The 19622-nt window shown below is 45.4% G+C and overlaps 1 protein-coding gene across 4 annotated transcripts in view; it reads left to right on the top strand.

Moving 5' to 3' along the window:
- Window positions 1-19622, top strand: part of CTNND2 (catenin delta 2) — an 886119-nt gene that overhangs the window by 775162 nt on the left and 91335 nt on the right. For 3 of the 4 annotated variants that reach the window (XM_064479567.1, XM_064479566.1, XM_064479568.1), the window contains one exon: window positions 6024-6174. In XM_064479567.1, coding sequence (XP_064335637.1) covers window positions 6024-6174 — 151 coding nt within the window. Of the gene's footprint in view, window positions 1-4922; window positions 4998-6023; window positions 6175-19622 lie in introns of all 4 variants that reach the window. The other variant, XM_064479565.1, reaches the window with a different exon arrangement.

The following is a 19622-nucleotide window of genomic DNA, read 5'->3' as shown; positions in this document are numbered from 1 at the left end:
GTACAACCTGTTTTACAGGATTCTCTCCAGGATACCTAGAACAGCTGTAAAACTATCTGTAGAAAAAAAGTCCTTTCTGAGCCCAGTTTAAGACGTGGGCTAGCCTGGAAACTAGCACGGTTAATTACCTGAGCAGTAGGTCACAGAGAAATTCTGACATCGAAACTTCAGTTTAATTGTCCCAACATGATCAGAGCTGTGGTGGCCCAGGACATGCCACTCAGTATTCTGTTCTTCCAGCCCTGAAGACAAGCAAATACTCATAAGCCCTGCACAAAGGTTCTGTCCCAACACACAGGGACCACAGAATTAAGGGATGAGTTTGGCTATGGAAAAATGACCAAAGAAATGTGTGGCCACTTCAGACCCTGACTGCACTTTTGTGGAAGTGGTTAGAATTTGCTGGTCCTATCTTTCATTGCAGTGGCTTTGATCCTTTATATATCGTTTCTTTCAGTGGCGAACGTTGTTCTTAAATAATATGCACTTGGTACTAGAAACCAACCTGACATTTTCTTTCACCAGTTAAGCGTTTTTAATCTCCAGCTGTGAGCCAGAAATTAGAAGACAGTTGACATAGAGATGAATATGAGTTGGTAACTGCCCTCAGGTACCTTCCAGTATAATAAACATGTAAATAAAAAATAAAAAAAAACACAATAAATGCTATACTAGGAGTATATACATGAGAATATATATATATATATATATACACACACAAGGCACAAAGGTGTCCTAGGGGGCACTTTTACAAGGAAGAGATTAGGGATGAGGAAGCCTACTTCCAAGATCACTAGTTAAAACCTTACTTCTGGGAGTCAATGATCAGAGTTCACTTTAACGCACTAACATATCTCATTATTTAGAGGAATGCTAGCTGCTACAACAAAAAGACCCCCAAATACGCAAGGGCTCAAAGGAGATGGGAGGTAGAAGCTATTTCCTCTGATACAGCAGATAACTATATCAGGTGTGTGAGGAAGGAAGCTCCCCTCCATGACTTAATTCACCCAGGCTAACAACTGTTCTGCCATCTTCAAGATGTGACTTCCAAAGCTAGTCATCACTCACCAGCAGGAAGCAGAAAACAGAGCAGATCCATAACCAGAAATATCCTCTGTTGAAAGTCATCTTGGAGCCCTTGTTTTGCCTGATGCAAAAAAGAAAAAGAAGAAAAAAAATCATATAAACACTTCCCAGCGAACTCAGACAAATTCAGCTATTTCCCAGTCCCTCAAGGCTTAAAAGTTGGCCACATTTATATTGGTCAGCCATCATCTTCTCCTGCCCCCGATGGTCGGTGCTAAACTTGGCCGTCTTACAGGCACATCCCTGCAGGGGATGGAGACTGGGAGTTCATTTCTGTCTGGAATCATTTCTCTCCTCTGCTGCCTCTTGCCCAGGACAAGCCTCCTCATCCCACTGGGTTCCCATCTGGAATAGGGCAATTGGTGATTGGACCATTTCTGGTCCAAGGTGCTCTCCTGATCTACACTTGCCTTCCTCACTGTTGAGCTCTGGTGAGATACAGCCACATCCTCTCCTTAACCTGGGCAGGCATGGTCCACACTTGCCATTCTGATGGGTCCCAACTACCTGGCCAATGAACCCTCCTGCCACTCCGGGTCCTTAGCCTTTTTCCTGGCTAACTCACACAGCCCACACACTCAAGACCACAGAAACACTCAGGGGCTACCCCGTGCCACACTGGGGCCACAGGAATCCTCTTCTGCCCAGCAAGTCGTGTTGCCATGACTTCCCACCGTGTGGCCCCCACTCCATGACGGTGCAGGGCACTTCTGAGTCTTGCGCAGCCAGTGCTGGTGTCCAGGGAGGGCAGTGGAGCTTCTGTCAACTCTCTGCTCTTCTATCTTCCAGGGGGATTTCTATCATCATCCCTTCACACACAGAGGAGGACGTGTGCAGGGGCACTTCAGGTGGCAGCCCCCCACATGCTCACACATCTCCTGCTTCTTCTCCAGCCTGGATCGCTTCTCTCCCCTGCTTGGAGGCTCTGTGTGGACTCAGAGGAGGAGGCATATTGTCTTCTGTCTGTTCTCATCCCCTTTCCAGTATCTCCCGTCTTTCACCTGCGTCTGTACCTTCCAGCCCTAAACACTGAACGTCTGCTGCTTTCTTATCTGTCCCATCCTGACATCCCTTCCTTGGAAGTGCTGGAGCCTCTCTCCAGGAAGAGCCATGGACAAGGAGGAAAAGGAATAGCATTTATTGTCTTGAATTGTTGTCTCATCACATGCAAATAGAAGCCATCCTTTCCAGACTTCTTACCTCAGGTCTACTACGTCCTGACAAATTATTCCCAAGACCAAATTGAAATGTCCAGAACTAGAAAGGTCTTTAACTCAGGAGGCTAGAGGAAGGGCTTACTGGAAGACTAAACGCATGAATTGTTACACCCAGATGAACTGGTGAATTTGTAAGGGCTTAGATCCACTGTGAGTGGAGATTGTCATAGCTTACACTGCCTTTCTGAGAGGCATATGAGAATAATGGCCGACCACACCAACTCTGAGACACTGCTCCCTGGGTTCAAGGTCTGGTTAAGTGTCTGCAGGCTGTGCAACCTTAGTGCACCTCCCTTTTCTCATCTGTAAAATGGGAGTAACAGTAGTGCCCCTCAATAGGACTGAGACACGGACTAAATGAGTTAGAACAGATAGTGAAATTAGAGCAGCACCTGACATTTGCTTGAAGTGTTAGGTGTATTTTAGCTGAGGTTATTTTGAGGTCTCTTAACTCTCCTGAGGTCCTCACTGGGAAAACATCTCACCAGGAACAATTTGAGTTATGTTTCTGTACTGTTTCCTCCTGGACCAGATCCTCCTCCTCCCCTTCCTCCTCCTCCTCTTCCGTCTCTTCTTTGTCATCCTCCTCCCCCACTTCTATTCCTCTTCCTTCTCTTCCTTCTCCTCCTTCTGAATTATGAAGCATCCTATCTTCAGCTCATGGACCTTTCTTCTTAAAGCCATCCTGGTCCATACCCGCTTGTCCCTTCCCTCCTCACTGGTGGGCTCAGTACACAGTGCTCTCATTCCATTTGCACAAAGTCAAGTTGTGTCCAAAGATTTCCACCTCAAGCACGATGAGTTCAGGTACGCTTTTCTCTCTTCTTCATCTACTTTTATGCCAGAAGTACTTCTACTTTTGTTTCAGTTACAGAACTCTTGGCGACTCATAGACTTTGCTGATCTCCCCAGGGGGTGCGGTGGTCTCCACGGCAACTCACGTCTCAGTGGGAACAGCTCCACGTGAGCCTCGCACTCCTGTGTTGAGTGCACCTGGACACAGTCCCCATTTCCCAGACACCTTTGTCTGGGTTGTGCTTTTCTCTCTTTCAGCCTCTGTGCTGCTTTTTACTCTTTGTTGCTGGGTTACGCACAGGTTCACGTGTAAGTCACACGAAACCGACTCCAAGACTGCTCGGCTGCCACTTGAGAAGCATCACTTTGTATATCCTTGCGTGTCAAGGAAACGTTGGAAACTTGCCACGTCTTCTGAATGAAATGTAAATAATTTATTCTGAATTGTCATATACTGAGCTCATATTGGGGATTTCCATACGCACACAAACACCCACAGCTAGAAGTTTCAGAATAAAGGTTATTCTGGATGCATCAGTAACAAGATCAAACCCATCATCTGGTATTCGCTTTCCGCTCAGGCAGAACGCATCACTGTTGGCCATTCACTCATACCAGAAAGGTGTGTCTTCAACTTCTACGTGTTTTTGGCCGTGCATAGCCATTTTTTGTTCCTCTCAAATCAGTTCTCAGCAAAGCAGGATTCTCCTCATTTTCCAAACCTCAAATCATCTTTCCATCCAACATGGAGGGGTAAAAATAGCTAGGCTTGTAAGGAGGAAAACCTACACGAAAGCCTACTCTTCTTGCTTCATTTCAGACATGGGCAGGTTCTCCTCAGTCCATGTGTGGAAGGATGCAGGGGAGGGCAAGGCAGTTTCTGGGAGACAGAGCACAGAGGTTGAGACAAGAGAGAAGGAGATGACGGCAGAGGAGGAGATCTTGTCAGCATCACAGAAAGCAGGCAGGGTCAGAGGACTGGGGGCCGGGGCACAGGTGACACCTCATCTATACGGTAGGATAATAATGTTGCTCTCCCAGGAATTTGGTAATTAGAAGAGATCACTGCTGTACAAGCCAGCACCTGGGGTCTGGGATGAGGCGGTTCCAGGAAGGAGGTCATCTCTGGGCCCACGCTTCAGCCTGTCCGAGTTCCCAAGAACATCCCCTCTGGTCTCTCAAAAGGTCCAGAATGTTCCCCAGTGTGAGAATGTATCACTGATGTTCCTCTTACAGTATGTGAACGTTGACCCCACACTCCAATTTCCACTTTCTTCTTTTTCTAGCTTCCCTCCTTAGATTTAGGGAAGAACCCCGACAATGAATGGGCTGCAGGAGCGCAAGTGTCTAGTCTCTTCTGGGCACTGGAGACCAGAGGTTCACAAGTAGTGGAGGAGGTAGATGAAAATCCTGTCTCAGCGTGTCAGGTTGCCAGTGAAATTTCCAGTAGACGTGACGGAGGTTTAGAACTGTCTTCCTGAAGCCCCTACCTCCCTCAGAAAATGGTGTCCCATTGAGACAGCCGAATTTCAATAAGCAGCTTCCAAACCTCGAGGTCTTTCCACGTCTCAGACTTTCTGACCATCCCTTTCTTTGCTCCCTGAGATTGGGGTAGTGAAATAGTTCATTGCCATCAAGAGATGCTCTCATGAGTTCCCTCTGCTTCCCCTCCCCCTCAGGCTTCGTAGAGCTTAAGGCACCGAGTGGGGGGCAGAAGAAAAGGCATATGGTGCGAGCTGATGGTGTGAAACTATGTGAATGTGACTTCATACGTAGGACGGGATGAAGTTGTGTGTTTTCTTAATCTCATATTTCGTGCAGGGCTGGGCTGAGGATGTGGCAGGCATGGCGTATGCCCTACGTTCACTGCCAGAGGGGGCTCCCTGCCTGCCACAGGTGAGAGCCAGCTCTGGGGTGCCTGTCCCAATGGGGGAAGGGGGGAGGGAACCTGGGGGGAGGGGTGGGGACTCGCTCCACCTTTGCTGGTCCCCAGGAGGACTCTGCCACAGAATCCAGAACCTCGTGTTATGAATTTAATTTTCTTAGATCATACATGAAATTGCAACAGCTCAGACCCTCGTACTGGTTGACTGTTATGGTGCACACTCTTCCCTGGAGCACTGTACCAGAGAGTAAAGCGTGTGTGCAAGTGCCTGGAAAATCTGAGCCTGCCTGCATCCCAGTAAATGAGCCCGGATGCGCTCTCAGCCTGGTACTGCAGGTCCATTTCCGCAGGAAGCGTGAGGTGTGTTCTCCCAAGGCCAGCAACCGCCAGCCCCAAACCAAACTGCTTGCTTTCTAAAGCAGACATCGAATGATGGCCCTGCGTATAATACATTTCAAATTTTAAAAACTTTTCACTCTTGATTTCCAAAGTCATATTTATCTCCTCGCCCCGCCCACATTATGACTCATTTCCTCTGAACTCCTCAGCCAACAACTTACCGACAGGACTTTTGGCAACTCATCACTGTCCCCGCCCCCCGAAATACAAGTCTCTTTTTTAAAAAAATCACCAAGATTCTACCTTTTATCGTTTTCTACTTTTTCCAGGATTTTTTTAAAAAATTCCTTTTAATGTGAGTAACCAGTTCTTCCCGTCCCAAACCTCCGTATCTTAAAGTATCAACTATAATCATCACACAAATGGCTTTCCAATGCGTGGACCAAGAATGCTGGCATCGGAGAAATGAAATGCGCTTAACCGATCAACCCTGAAACCTTTATCCTGTGTTGAAGGCAGAAATAAAGTTAAAATGTTTAAATACACGTCTAACCCACTGAACCCATCCGACAACGAGGTCTTGATAACTCAAGCGTCTTGGCTCCCGCGGACAGACGTCTGACAGCCCGCCCGTGCGGTTCGCTCGTTGCGTGTTCCCGCATCAGCTGCTAAGGTGTTGGCCTTCCCTCTCTTTGCAGTGGTCAGTATATATCCGAGCTGCTGTCCGGAAAGAGAAAGGCCTGCCCATCCTTGTGGAGCTGCTCCGTATAGATAATGACCGCGTGGTGTGTGCCGTGGCCACGGCTCTCCGGAACATGGCCTTGGACGTCAGGAATAAGGAGCTCATCGGTACGTTCTCCCCCCGCTCCCCGCGTCTCCACGTTTAAATGAAAGTATTTCCTGTGGTTGAATCCGCCTGCAGAGCAGGGAGGCACCTGCAGAATCAGTGCACGTGTGAGAGCCTTGTTTTCCTAGTTCGTCTAGCGTGAATCCAAGGCGCTGACTCATCTTTTAGAATTTAGAGGGAAATGCGATGTTTGTTGACATTTCTAATCCTTGCAAATTAAAAACGAGCACGGTGCTCAGCACTGGGCACCGTTGTCCTGATCCTCTAGGTCCCCGTCAGGCAGCTTGTTTGTTTTCCACGTTGCGAACGGGATATGTGCCACTTTCCTTCCCCTCTCTGTTTTAAAATTTACTTTGGATTAGACAATCCTGGCTCCTTAATCCTATTTCTTAAAGAATCATCTCCCTTTGGTTTGATATTCAAGAAACAGGGAAGATCTTTTATGGATAAAGTATTAAAGAGATCGTGCATTGTCTGTTTATGGAACAGATGTTTGTCTATGACCTACTTCGTTCCAGGCCTGTTCTGGGCCCAGAGATGACACCAGTGAGCAGAGCAGACAGGGAGCCTTGCCCTCGTGGAGTTTACACTCTGGAGAGGGGAGATGTACAACCAGCAAAATACACACGTGGATCCCCTGGTGTGTTGGAAACGTTCTGTGGGGGAAATGAGCTGGTCAGGCAGCCTGTATTTGGGGAGGCTGTGATTTTTTTCCCATTGAGGTGAAATTCACATAACATAAAATTAACCATTTTTAAATACACTGTTTTGGTGGCATTTAGTATTTTTGTAATGTTGCACAGCCATCACCCATGTCAAGTTCCAGAACATTTCCGTCACCCTAAGGAAAGCCCTGTAGTCACCCACATTGCCCCCTCCCCCAGCGCCCGGCAGCCACCAGTCTGCTTTTGGTTCCATGGACTTTCCTATTCTGGACATTTCATACAAGTGGAATCATATACTGTGTGAACCGTTTTGTCTGGCTTCCTTCACTTAGCATAAGGTGTTACGATTTTAAGTCAGAAGTGAAGGTCGCGATGGGAATTGTTGGGAGGGTAGCATTTGAGCAAACACTTGGAGGAGGTGCGAATGGGCCATGTGGCTGTTTGGGGGGGAAGAACGTCTAAGCGGAAGGAGCACCTTTTGCAGGTAGCACCCCCACCCCCCACCTCCAAAGGGGACCTGGGAACAAGCCAGTGGCATCACATGCCCGGTGCAGAGTGAATGGTGGGAGCCCGGGTCAGAGAAGCCTTCTGGTTCCTTCCTCTGTAGCGGGGAAGATGCCCACCCAAGCCAAGGTTGATTGATGCCTGGAGAACTGATGAACCACAGGGACCTGCCCTGCCCCGGGAGAGGCACAGGCCTGGCCACAGACCAGTGTCCTACTGGGACGGAAGAGATGCTTCCAGTAGGGTGGCTGGTCAGTGCGCACGGAGGCTGGCAAGCTTGACTGCAGGTAACGGACGTCAGTGAGGTCAGGCAGCAGGAGCTGGACCCCGCTTCAGTGGTTCAGGCTCTGCAGCCTCTGGGGGGTCTGCAGAAGGCAGGGACGAGTGGGCAAAGAGGCAGGTTCCGTTCCTGGGGCAGTCGGAATCTCAGGCGTGGGGCCAGATTTCACGCGTCGATAGCGGTCAGTTCCTGAGCGTGGCTACGAAGCCGTGAGGTCTGGGGCGCAGCCGCTCTTCCTCCTGCCATCTCACAGCGCCCGTCCTGTCCTTCTGTAAAAACCAAAGCATTTGCAGGTCTCCAAGCCATTTATGTATTCAGAGGGACCAGATTTCAAACCTGTGTCTAATAAATGCAGTTATTTGTGTGCATTTAATGATCCTCGCAGTACGTCAGGAGGCATGAAATAAACTCACAGTTTTACATTTATACTTAGTTTGAATTTAATTTAAATGTTGTTAGTGGATTTTTGTATATTTAAACTAGGCCATTAGCCCTCTCCCTGTCCGCTTTCCTTTTCCTTGCAGAGTTGACTCAGACAGCAGGGCGCTGGGGCTTCCCATAAAATCCTATGGCTTCACGATAAATGGAGGAAAAATCAATAGCTAATCAGGCTGCTGCCTGGGCACAAGCTGCTAGGTGTTGTGCGTGTGTGTGTTTTATTTCTCTTGGTGGATTAAAATATAACAAAATAGGGAACTATTGATTGCTTTTCTGGCTTCCAGGCATCTCTTCTTTCTGGGAAGCCTGTTATCTTGTGCTCCCTCCAGGACAGGAGCATTTGGAGCCCATGCCAGATGAAGCCTTTACTGTCAGATGTCACCAGGCAGGAAACGGAGCCAGCCGTTTAAAAATAGGAGTGAAAATATCCACGTCATGGGCTTTACAGAATCAATAACTTTTTTCTTGAATGAGAAAAGCAGAATTGAACAAAACCACACTCGCCTATTCTATCCAGGAGGAAGGAAATGTGACCTTTGCTCACTCTTTTGCTTTAAATATTGTATCAAAGTAGTGATGTTTATAGGAAGATGCTCTCCAGAACTTTGTATATTGAAAAGAAGGCTGCAATGACTTTGAATTAAGAAAAAAAAAATTAAACTTGGACTTTTCTCTTTGGTTAACTCTCAGTCAAAGCTTTGGTGACCTCATATGGTTTCCTGGTGTCAATGATCGTCTGTATTCTGGAAACTCTTCTGTAGATATCTCTTGTGATTCCCACATCTCTGCATCTGACCGTCTGTCCAGCATCCCCACTGGACGTCCAGCAGGCATCTCCGGACCTGAGTTCCTTATCTTCTCCTCCAAACCCTGTCCTTCCGCAGTCTTCCCCACGGCGACTTGTGTTTGCGGTGGTCCGGGGTAAGCACCTCGTCGTTCCCGCAGTACTTCACCCTCCTATCCAAACCGTCAACGAATCTGGTCTTCCTTCTACATTTTCCCAGAACCTGACACTTCTCATCTTCGTTGCCTTGTCCCCCCAAACCCCATCATCTCTCACGTGGGTTATGACCATAGCCCTTTCCTAGACTCCCTGCTTCTAACCTCACCCCGTGTCGTCTCCTCTCAATGCAGCAGCCAGAGTTGTCCTGTTGAAACCTTAGTCACAGCACATCTCTTCTCACTCCTCAGTGTAAAATTAAGTCTTTGCATAGCAGACACGGTGCTATACGATCCAGCTCTCCATTCCCTCTCCAACCTCACCTCCTTTCTCACCAGCATTAAGTTTTCTGTGGCCACTGGTTCACTGCGGTTCCTTTATGACGTGAGCTGCAATCCTGCCTCAGGGCCTTTGAATGTGCCACTCCCTCTGCCTGGAATCCTCTTCCTCCAGATGCCCAGATGGTCAGTTCTCCCCTACCTTCCGGTCTTTACTCAAGTGTTACTTTCTCAGTTCAACCTTTTCTGGTGACATTCTTAAAATTCTACCTCCTTTCCTGCTTCATTGTTCTCCATAGCACTAATCACCCTCTGATACATAACGTATCACTTATTTATCTCGTTTCTGGTCCATCTCCACGCACTGGAATGCCAACCCATTAAGGGCAGGAAGTTCCGTCTCGTGTGTTTATTGATGTAGGTCACGTACCTGGAACGACCTCTGATCCTCACCGGGGACTCAATGCTGAATGAATAGCTGAATTAATTTTTTTCTAGCCTGGCCCTCATCTTATAATGAACTCCAAATCAGCAAAACAGTAAGTAAGCCAATTAAACACTAAAGAGGAGGACTTTGTTTTAAAAAAGAAAATCGTGAGAAAAACCCAGTTCACTTTCCTACTACAGTTTGCTAGCTGCATGCAGACACGCAGAATTTCAGAAGAAATCCAGTTGTTTCCCTTGCTGGTCCGGGGTCCAGTTTATATTACAGCTCTTCTTAGATCATTCTTTTAGTTAGGGGTGGTGGGAGGGGCAGCTGCCCCAGCTATGATTAAGGGATGGTTCATCCTTGGACAACATTGTAAAGGAAAAGTCCAAGTAAGCTGTTGAACAGCAATTACTTGACCCCGTCTGCTCTAATGAAGATCAGACAGTAGCACTGAGAGAAGCGCCACGGACTCTGCCTCTCTTTGTCCTCCCACCTGGGCTGCTCTGTGTTTGTCTCTGCGTTCAGGTGGTAAGTGCCCTGCAGGTGGATCTCCGTGTCCTTCTAGGCGACCTGGTGCAGTGGTCCAGATTCACGCACATCCATACATTTCTTTGCAACCTTCCCAAAATGTTAATTATCCTTCTGAGTAAAGTGTTATTTCATCATTCAGAAAGGTTTTCTTTTTTTTTTTTTTAATGGTAGTAATTAGCTTCAGAGAAAAGAACAAACAATATTGTATTGCTCTAATAAGTTTACCAAAATGCCATCCATTTCAGCCCTTGACAGCTCCTGATGAAGATGGCAGGTATTTATTTTGCCAAATTCCCATCCTCTCTGCCAACAAACAAACAAAAGTCTAAGAAAATAAACAACTTAAAGCACATAGACACACTGGGCAGGAGGGACCCTGGGTGGTGTCACCAAACTGTCTCTTATCTCTCGCCACTCTTCTTGATGAATTCTTCAGCCAGACCGGGTTTTGCACCAAGGTCCCCACTCACAAACCTTTGCCCAGACTGTCTCCCTCTCTGGCAGGCTCTTCCATCTCTGCACCCACTGACCTCCCACCCATCATTCAGAGTCCAGCTCAGAGTGGTCCTCCTGATGAAGGCTGCTCCTTGAACTCAGGAGGAGGGTAGTATCTACTTGATAAGAAATCTTTTCATGCATCTTAGATTCCCATTGTGTGATGTTATTCTTGCGTTGTCTTTCACTTTTATGTGTGCATGTATTGCATCTTCCCTCAGTGAGATAACAGGCAGGAATCAGGTACCCTGTTTGCTTTTATGTCCTGCAGTGCCCAGCAGTACATATGTGCTGAACTGTTCTCTGATGGGTGAGTAACACGGGTTATTTATGCTGGAGAACAGATCTAGGAGAGGTCTGGGGAGTCCTGCACAGGGAGAAGGGAGTAGAGGGGGTGTCTGTTTCAGCCTCTTTCCATAGCATCCAGGGAAGACAGGAAGAAAAGATAGCTTAGATGCTTCCAGAAATCCAGGACTCCAGTTAATCTCATTCTGCTGCTACTTTGGAAGAGGTTTGGGATTGGGTCGGAAATGGTTATGTGTTCTGTATGTGCCCCGATATTTGCCAAGGGTGGGCAGAGCCACTGTACTCCTGCAGGAGGTTTTTGGCAGAGCTCACAGAGCACCCTCCCTTCGCTTTCCCGGGTGGCGGCTGCTCACCACACTTTCTGGCAGGAGAGCCAGGCCTGGGATGCTGGAAGCACCCTCCCAGCTGCCCTACTCCCCAACCTAAACTGAAGTGAAGGACCTTCCACTGCTCCATGAACCTGGCCCTTCGCCTGCTCATCTCAGTCCTTTAGCCACATCCTCTCTACCACGCGTAACCCTCTTCCGGCGCTCTGTGATCTTCTGGAGGTGGGGTCACCGTATTTGGAATGATCTGCGAGGATCGTTGACTGGTGCCTTGTACATTCGTAGGATATGACCCATTCTTGGCATCGGGCTGGCCTTCTTTACAGCTGAGCTTCTTTTCTACCCAAGCAACACCCTCTCAACCCGCTCCAGCCTCAAAAGGAGCACCAGACAGAACCCGACTCTTTCTGGCACCCGGAAGTGCTGTGTCCCAGGGAAGTCTGCTGGCTCCCAAGCACAGCTGTCCCCCAGGAGAGACGGAAGAGGAGGGAGCCCCAGATCTCCAGGTGCACCTGGCAGTGCACGTCTCGTACCTTCCCACACTCATGAAGTCACGAACAAAAGAAGGGTAGTTTTTTTTTGCCCAGGAGTTAATTATTATTTAAGCAGGAAATCCGATGCTATTTCTCTCCCCTCTCACAGTTTTCAGATCATCACTTTCATTCATTCTGGGGAGAAGGGGTGGACAGGGAGGGCATTCCCTTCCTAGCTTTTTCTCTTGCCACGATCTGTTTTAAATATTCAGATGAAAGACTTTATCTGGCCTTTCGTCTTTAAATGACTCTTTATAGACAGTGGTTGCCAGTTGTATTTAAAGAATGACATAAAAATGTTCTGTCTTTAAGTGAAAATAAGGGCAGAATAAAGAAAAAGGTGATGTTGTTGGAATGACAGGCACCCCTTCCCCCCCCCCCCACCCTGTGCCAGAACTTTACTTGGTGAGAAATGTGTTTTCCTTTGGAGAACTGGAGGGGGAAAGGCTACTCTCCTGACTGTTCTCTTTTATTTAGTGACCTCACAGCTGAATTTCTGAGCTGTGTATCCATGGACTTCTAGATTTGGCAACACCAATCATACAAACTTTGGGATACGTTCTACCCAATTCTCTGTGAGACTGTGTTCTCTGGGGGAACATACAGATACCTAAGCCTGTGTCTCCATTTCCAGGAAGCCATATTCCAAATGTTCAGCAGGAGAGCAATCCTCAAAGTTTGCCTAAATTCTTTGGTGTAGGAATGAAGTGCATCCTGGCCATCATCCCCTCTGTCTTCGGAATCACTTTGCACTCGGTGTCTCCTAGCAAAACTGGAGACCAGAGGGTTCTAAAAACATATGATGCCTCCATCAGGCTGTGTTATTTTCTCATCTCTTGCCGGTGGCTTACATGTGGCAAAATCCCCTGGGATGTGGGTACCCCATTCTGAAGGGCAGACATCTCATAAGCCACTCATCACACAGCACCGTGGGCATCTTCTGTATCTATGTTCTTGACCCTGGGGAATCCCAGCTGTGCCCAGACTGGAGGTCCTGGAAACCTCAGTGCAACCTGGGGAGGCCACCTTGGTATTTTTATTTCTGGGAATGTGTAAGGCTCACTTTTTAAACTAAGTTTGAGAACACTTTAGAGACATACCTTCTTGGCGTTTCAAAATATGTTTCTTCAAGACCTTGGCAGCTGTTGTTTTAATTAAAACACATGCAATTTCAATTAGTATTTTTAAAAGAAGCCTGGTTTCCCAGACAAGGTGATTTATTGGCGCAGTCTTTGCTGGCTTGCTTTAATAACTTGATTTCACAAGCCGAATTCTAGGCAGCCGGAAAGCTGGGTGCTTTGGCCAGAACTCGGTGTCTTCGGATTAGGTCCCTGCTTTAGAGCCCTCGTCTCCCAGACCCGAGAGCCTCCCTTCCCAGCAGAGACGTGGGTTCTTCGTTAATTAACTTCAGACACCTGTGGAGGAATGTTGGCAGCTGGGTCTGGCAGATAAGAATTCCTTGGAAGGGGAAGTTGTAAATAAGTTGAAGAGCCGATAATTATTTTCTTAAACGAGACTTAACGATTTGCCCCTTGGAAATCCTCCATGTGCGGAAAAGGCAAAACTGACTAGGAAATTTCCAGTTGACTCGGATTTGAGGACCTCTGCTTAAAGACCTCAGAGAAAAGAGAGGAAGAGAAAACACCTAACTTTTCTTGGTCTATTCAGGTATGTCTTTGATGCCTGCTCCAACAGTTTCAGAAGAAGAGCTTTAGAGAAGAGAAGACATAAGAAATGAAAGGGCTCTCTCAGATACCCCAGATCTTGAGAATCTAAAATAGAAAAGAGGTAATGGAAAAGGAACTGAAAATAATATGTATGTACACACACACACACACACACACACACACACGTATGTATATGTATAACTGAATTGCTTTGCTGTATACCTGAAACTAACACTGTAGGTCAACTACACTTCAATAAAAAATCAGAATTAAAAAAAGAAAGACTTGGAGTATCAAAAAAAAAAAATAGAGAAGAGGATTTTAGCAGGATAATGCTTTTTAAATTGTATTCCTTTTACATGTTAACTGTAATGTTCTCCGCTTGCCAAAGGTGGGGTGGGGGGTAGTTTTAATCATGTGGGAATAAATTGTTATCTTTGCTTTCTAAAAGTACAAATAATGGATTAGAAAATAGCTTAAAAGTTTAAAAATGAATACTCTTTTAGCCACTCTGCCTCTTGTTTGATTGCATTTATTTATTTATTTTCTTTTTTTATTGAGGGGTAGTCAGTTTACAATGTTGTGTGAATTTCTGATGTACAGCACAATGCTTCAGTCATACATGAACATACATACATTCATTTTCATATTCTTTTTCACCATAAGCTACTACAAGATATTGAATATATTTCCCTGTGCTATACAGTATGAACTTGTGTATCTATTTTATATATACCTGTCAGTATCTGCAAATCTCAAACTGTCTGTTTCTCCTTTCCCACCCCCCTATCCCTGGCAGCCACAAGTCTGTATTCTATGTCTGTGAGTCTGTTTCTGTTTTATATATAAGTTCATTTGTCCTTTTATTTTTTAGATTCTACATATGAGTGATCTCCTACGGTGTTTTTCTTTCTCCTTCTGGCTTAACTTCACTTAGAATGATGTTCTCCAGGGCCATCCATGTTGCTGCAAATGGCATTATTTTATTCTTTTTTATGGCTGAGTAGTATTCCATTGTATAAATATACCACAACTTCTTTATCCAGTCATCTGTCCATGGATATTTAGGTTGTTTCCATGTCTTGGCTGTGGTAAATCGTGCTGCTATAAACATTGGGGTGCAGGTGTCTTTTTGAATTAGAGTTCCCTCTGGACATATGCCCAGGAGTGGGATTGCTGGGTCATAGGGGAGGTCTATTTCTAGTCTTTTGAGGAATCCCCGTACTGTTTTCCACAATGGCTGCACCAAACTACATTCCCACCAACAGTTAGGAGGGTTCCCTTTTCTCCACAGCCTCTCCAGCATTTGTCATTTGTGCAGTTTTGAATGACGGCCATTCTGACTGGTGTGAGGTGATACCTCATTGTAGTTTTGACTTGCATTTCTCTGATAGTTAGTGATATTGTGCATTTTTTCATATGCCTATTGGTCACTCATATGTCTTCATTGGAGAATTGCTTGATTGCATTTATTATGCTGGATTTTGAGGGAATGCAGAGCAGGGAAGAACTGGGGGTTCACAGCAAGCCCCAGAAGAGCTGGGGACCTGGAGGTACAGCCCCACTAGCAGGCGCCTTGCCTGCAGCCAGGAGCTTGGGTGCCAGTCTGTGAGATGACACAAGTAAGATCCCTTGAGAAGCAGCAAGCTGCTTCTTGAGATGCTCTGAGAAGAAAAAAGCTCATCTGTCCATCCTTCCAGACTGGGATCAAAGAGGAGAGGTGAAGCAAAGAACCAAGCAGTTCCCAGCAGCCTCTCATCAAAATGTCCTACAAGTTCTTTGGAGAAGCTTAGCTGAAATTCAGAGATTTCTTCTCTTAATAATGAAGAAAATTCTTGAAAATGTACTGCCTGTGAGAAAAACCTGTTTTTTCCAAATTTAAAATGAAATTTCCCTATTCAGTTTTGTGTATTATATCTTTGAATGATGTCAGGTCAAATAATGGCCTTGGAGTAGAATGATAAAAAGACGAGTGACTTGTTTCTTAAGGTGCCTCATCCTGCTTGTTTAATGTAGACCACTGGACTGGAGCTCCTACAGACCAGGCTGGTGCGGGCATATGGTAATGTGCAACGTGTTGCTTTTAATTAAGTCACTCATATTCCAGCATCAATAGTAGAGGGTATTCAGTGTGCAAGACAGATCAAATGATAAGAAATTCCCATGGTCCTCACTTGCAGACCTGAATCGTTTAATTTACTCATCAGAAAGGAAAGTCACAGCTATGAAATGGAAAATAGTGTTAAACTTTTGAAGTGACTATTAACTCCACAGACTAATAATGCCCAGTGTCTGTGTGAGAGGCAGATCTATTTCAAGTGACCTCATTACTTTTTTTGTGGGGGTGGGGGGCTTGCTAATCTACTTTTTTCATTGAAGTATAACTGGTTTACAATATTGTGTTCGTTTCAGGTGTATAGCAAAGTGATTCCGTTATATATATTTTTTCAGATTCTTTTCCATTATAGGTTATTACAAGATAATGAATATAGTCCTCTGTGCTATACAGTAGGACCTGTTTTTTTAATCTACTTTATATATAGTCGTGTGTGTCTGATAACCCCATATTCCTAATTTATCCCTCCCCCATCTTCCCCTTTGCTAAATGTAAGTTTGTTTTCTATGTCTTGTGAGTCTGTTTCTGTTTTGTAAATAAGTCTATTGGTATCATTTTTTAGATTCCACACACAAGTGATATCATATAATCGTTGTCTTTCTCTGATTGACTTCACTTAGTTTGATAATCTGTAGGTGCATCCATGTTGCTGCAAATGACATTATTTCATTCTTTCTTATGGCTGAGTAGTGGTGTGTGTTCATATGTTCCGTGTCTTGGCTATTTTAAGTAGTGCTGCTGTGAACATTGGGGTGCATGTGTCTTTTCAAATTAGAGTTTTCATCTTTTCTGGATATATGCCCAGGAGTGGGATTGCTGGATCATAAGTCTTTTTTTAGTTTTTTAAGGAACCTCCATACTGTTCTCCATGGTGGCTGCACCAAATTACATTCCCACCAACAGTGTAGAAGGGTCCCCTTTTCTCCATATCCTCTCCAGCATTAATTATTTATAGACTTTGTGATGGTGGCCATTCTGACCAGTGTGAGGGGACACCTCATTGTAGTTTTGCTTTGCATTTCTCTAATAATTAGTGATGTGGAACATCTTTTCATGTGTTTGGCCATCTGTATAGCTTCTTTGGAGAAATGTCTATTTAGTGACCTTATTTCTCTTAAAATGTTAGAATAGAGGGTGTGAGAGACGACCCACAGGCTTCTCTCACAAGTAAATAGTTATGGAGTGCCACCGTGTCCCAGGTCCACAGGGGACACCGCAGAGAACAGGCCTCAGTTCACTTCCTTAGACCAGTGTTCCCCACACAGTGTACCACAAATGGGTCACACGTGTGCTGAAACTCTGATGCCCTCAGCCCTCGGGAAGGCTTGGGGAGCAAGCACCTGGATCTGTAGCCCCCAGGACACATTACAGGTACTAGGATTTCCTATATATGCCATGAAACAATTTAGAACTTCTGCCCAAGACAGGCCTCCCACTTGCACAGCCCAGTAAGGGTCATCTGCACTCTGTCATTTTATCTGAAACTCAAAAGGTTGAACTTTCAAGTTACCCTCTCTTTCACTCCTCAAATATTAACCCAAACCCTGAGTTTTCACTTGCCCCCATTTTTCCAGTGATAGAAATGGATAGACACTTTGTTTTTTTTTTTCTTTCTTTCTTTCTTTTCTTCATCCTTAGACGGCCAATCCATCACGAAGTCTTGCTGATACTTCTTCAGGGAGTTTCTTAACTTCCTTACTCTTCATGTGTGTTTCACTTTTCAGTTTCAGCCTGAAGCGTGGTGGGTCCAGGTCCTGCTCATGGCTTCCTACCTGGTTGCTTTGTCCTTCTCACCCTTCCTGAGCTTCCACCCCAAAATCTGCCACCCTGGTCTTCGTGAAGTCCTCCAGTTGAGGAGTATGCAGTGTTTTTCATAATGTGAATGACACAAAATGAACTCTACTGCCTGATTTTTTTCTTCAATAAAACAGTTTGTATTAAGGCCCCTTCCAGAGTCTCCATGCTTCCTAGTAGGGGCAGGTGTCTCTTCTAATCTTACTGGAACTGTCCAGAAGCATCTGAAATAGTCATGTGTCTTGGTTTCTAAGATAAAACTTCCCTAGTTTTCTTTCTTCTCTTTCTTTCCCTTTGCTCTTTCTCTTCCACTCCACCTCAAGGCTCTGCCCTGGGTCAGTCTTCTGTAAAGCCCATCATATAAAGCCTGTATTTCTGACATTGTATTTTCCAGTTCTACAGTTCCATTTGGTTCTTCTTATAGTGTCCCTTTCTCTGCTGAATTTGTTCATTTTTTGTCATGCATGTTGTCCATTTCTCCACTAGATATTTAACATACATATTCACAGATAAAATCCTTGTCTGCTTATTCTAATGTCTGGATAACTTGTGAAATCTGCCTGCATTGACTATCGTTTCTCCTAATTTTTGGCCACATTTTCCTACTTCTTTGCGTGTCTTGTGATTTGTTATTTATGCTAGACATTGTGTGTTAAAATATTAGAATTGACTGAAGTAGATAAGACATACCTCCAAAAAAAGACACCCCATTTCTTCTATTGGGTGGCTAAGGTGGAGGGCTGAGTCCATCTAGGACATATTTTAGCTGTCTGGGCTTCACTTAAATTCAGTTTGTACCCCTGAATTCAAATTCAAGCATGATCAGTATTCAACCTACAGTTGGGCTTGGAAGCTGAGCACCTACAGATTCCAGAGATTTCTCTGTGCATCACAGCCCAGTGATCAGTTTCTGAGTCAAAGGAGATGTTAAGATCCCTGCACAACGTACATTTTCCAGACCTTAAATCATTTTACTTTCGCTGTTTCTGTCCAGCCTCAATACTTACCAATACTCACTGTTTCTGAGTTCACAGCCGTCCTTCCTGTTGGGCTCTCTTCCCAAGTGTCCCTGCCCTTACCTTCTCCCCCCACTGCAGCCGTTCTGTCCCGCACCACCCACAGCTGCTCTCTCACCTCCTTTCCTACCCACTCCTTACCCATCCTCCAAGACAAATTCAGGTTCCACCCTTTTACAAAGCTCTTTAACTTTGTGCTCTGTTCGAACGCTTTCATATTTATCAACGTATCCCCCCAAATTTAGCACATAAGAAATACTGTATGCAAGACCCATGTGAGTGCATGATGCTTCAGATGTAATAGCGTCATCTCCTCGGCCGAGCTGACAGCTCTTTAGGAACAAGAAAAGTATCTTTCTCTGTTTTCTCTTTTTGTGCTTCTTTTGAGAGTCCTGAGAATGCCTGGCAGCGTGTGAATGTGATGACAGCCCCGGGGAGGTGTTGCACCATTCTGCTAGGTGTTCTGAGCTCCAGAGGAGCAAGGGAAGTGTCTTCATCATTTGCCACTGGAACCCCCGGAACGGGGCTGTTCTGGCTTCTGGCATACTTACTAGCTTTTATTCGAATGCACAATAGGTTGAAGTCATAATATTGTGGTTTCAGCAACCGGATTCTCATTGTCATTTGTAGATTTTCCTAATCATTCAAAATTGGTTTGCAGCAATAACTTATAGCATAGCATGTTGGACAAATGAGATATACGGACCTACCCTCAACCTCCTTCCTCACCTTGAACACCACCTCCACTACGCCCCTAAAAATAGAGCTCCACACCTTATTTTTCATATGTAAACCAAAGCAGATGAGAAACATTTTTTTAGAACACGATTCTTGATGCAGTTGTATATTGGAATCGCCCAAACCCATCCCCTGAGAAGCTCAATTATTAGCACTTATTTTTAAGCTCCCTGGGGGGCTGTAATATCTAGCCAAGGTTGAGAACTGCTGCCTTAGAGCTCTGTATGGCCCATCATAAACAAAAACAGCCTCCTAGTCTCCTGGAAAACTTCTGCCAATTTTGAAATTTTTTATGACTACAGTCTAAATGTGAAGTCATTATTTTCTGTGAGTATTTTTCTCTGAAATATTCCATTTCTTTGATTGCGACAGACACAGAAATTTTCTCCAGCA

This window comes from Camelus dromedarius, chromosome 3, assembly GCF_036321535.1.
Source record: "Camelus dromedarius isolate mCamDro1 chromosome 3, mCamDro1.pat, whole genome shotgun sequence".
In the NCBI taxonomy this organism is placed as follows: domain Eukaryota; kingdom Metazoa; phylum Chordata; class Mammalia; order Artiodactyla; family Camelidae; genus Camelus; species Camelus dromedarius.
The sequence above is the reverse complement of the archived record's forward strand: the minus strand, read 5'-3'. Positions and strand labels throughout refer to the sequence as shown.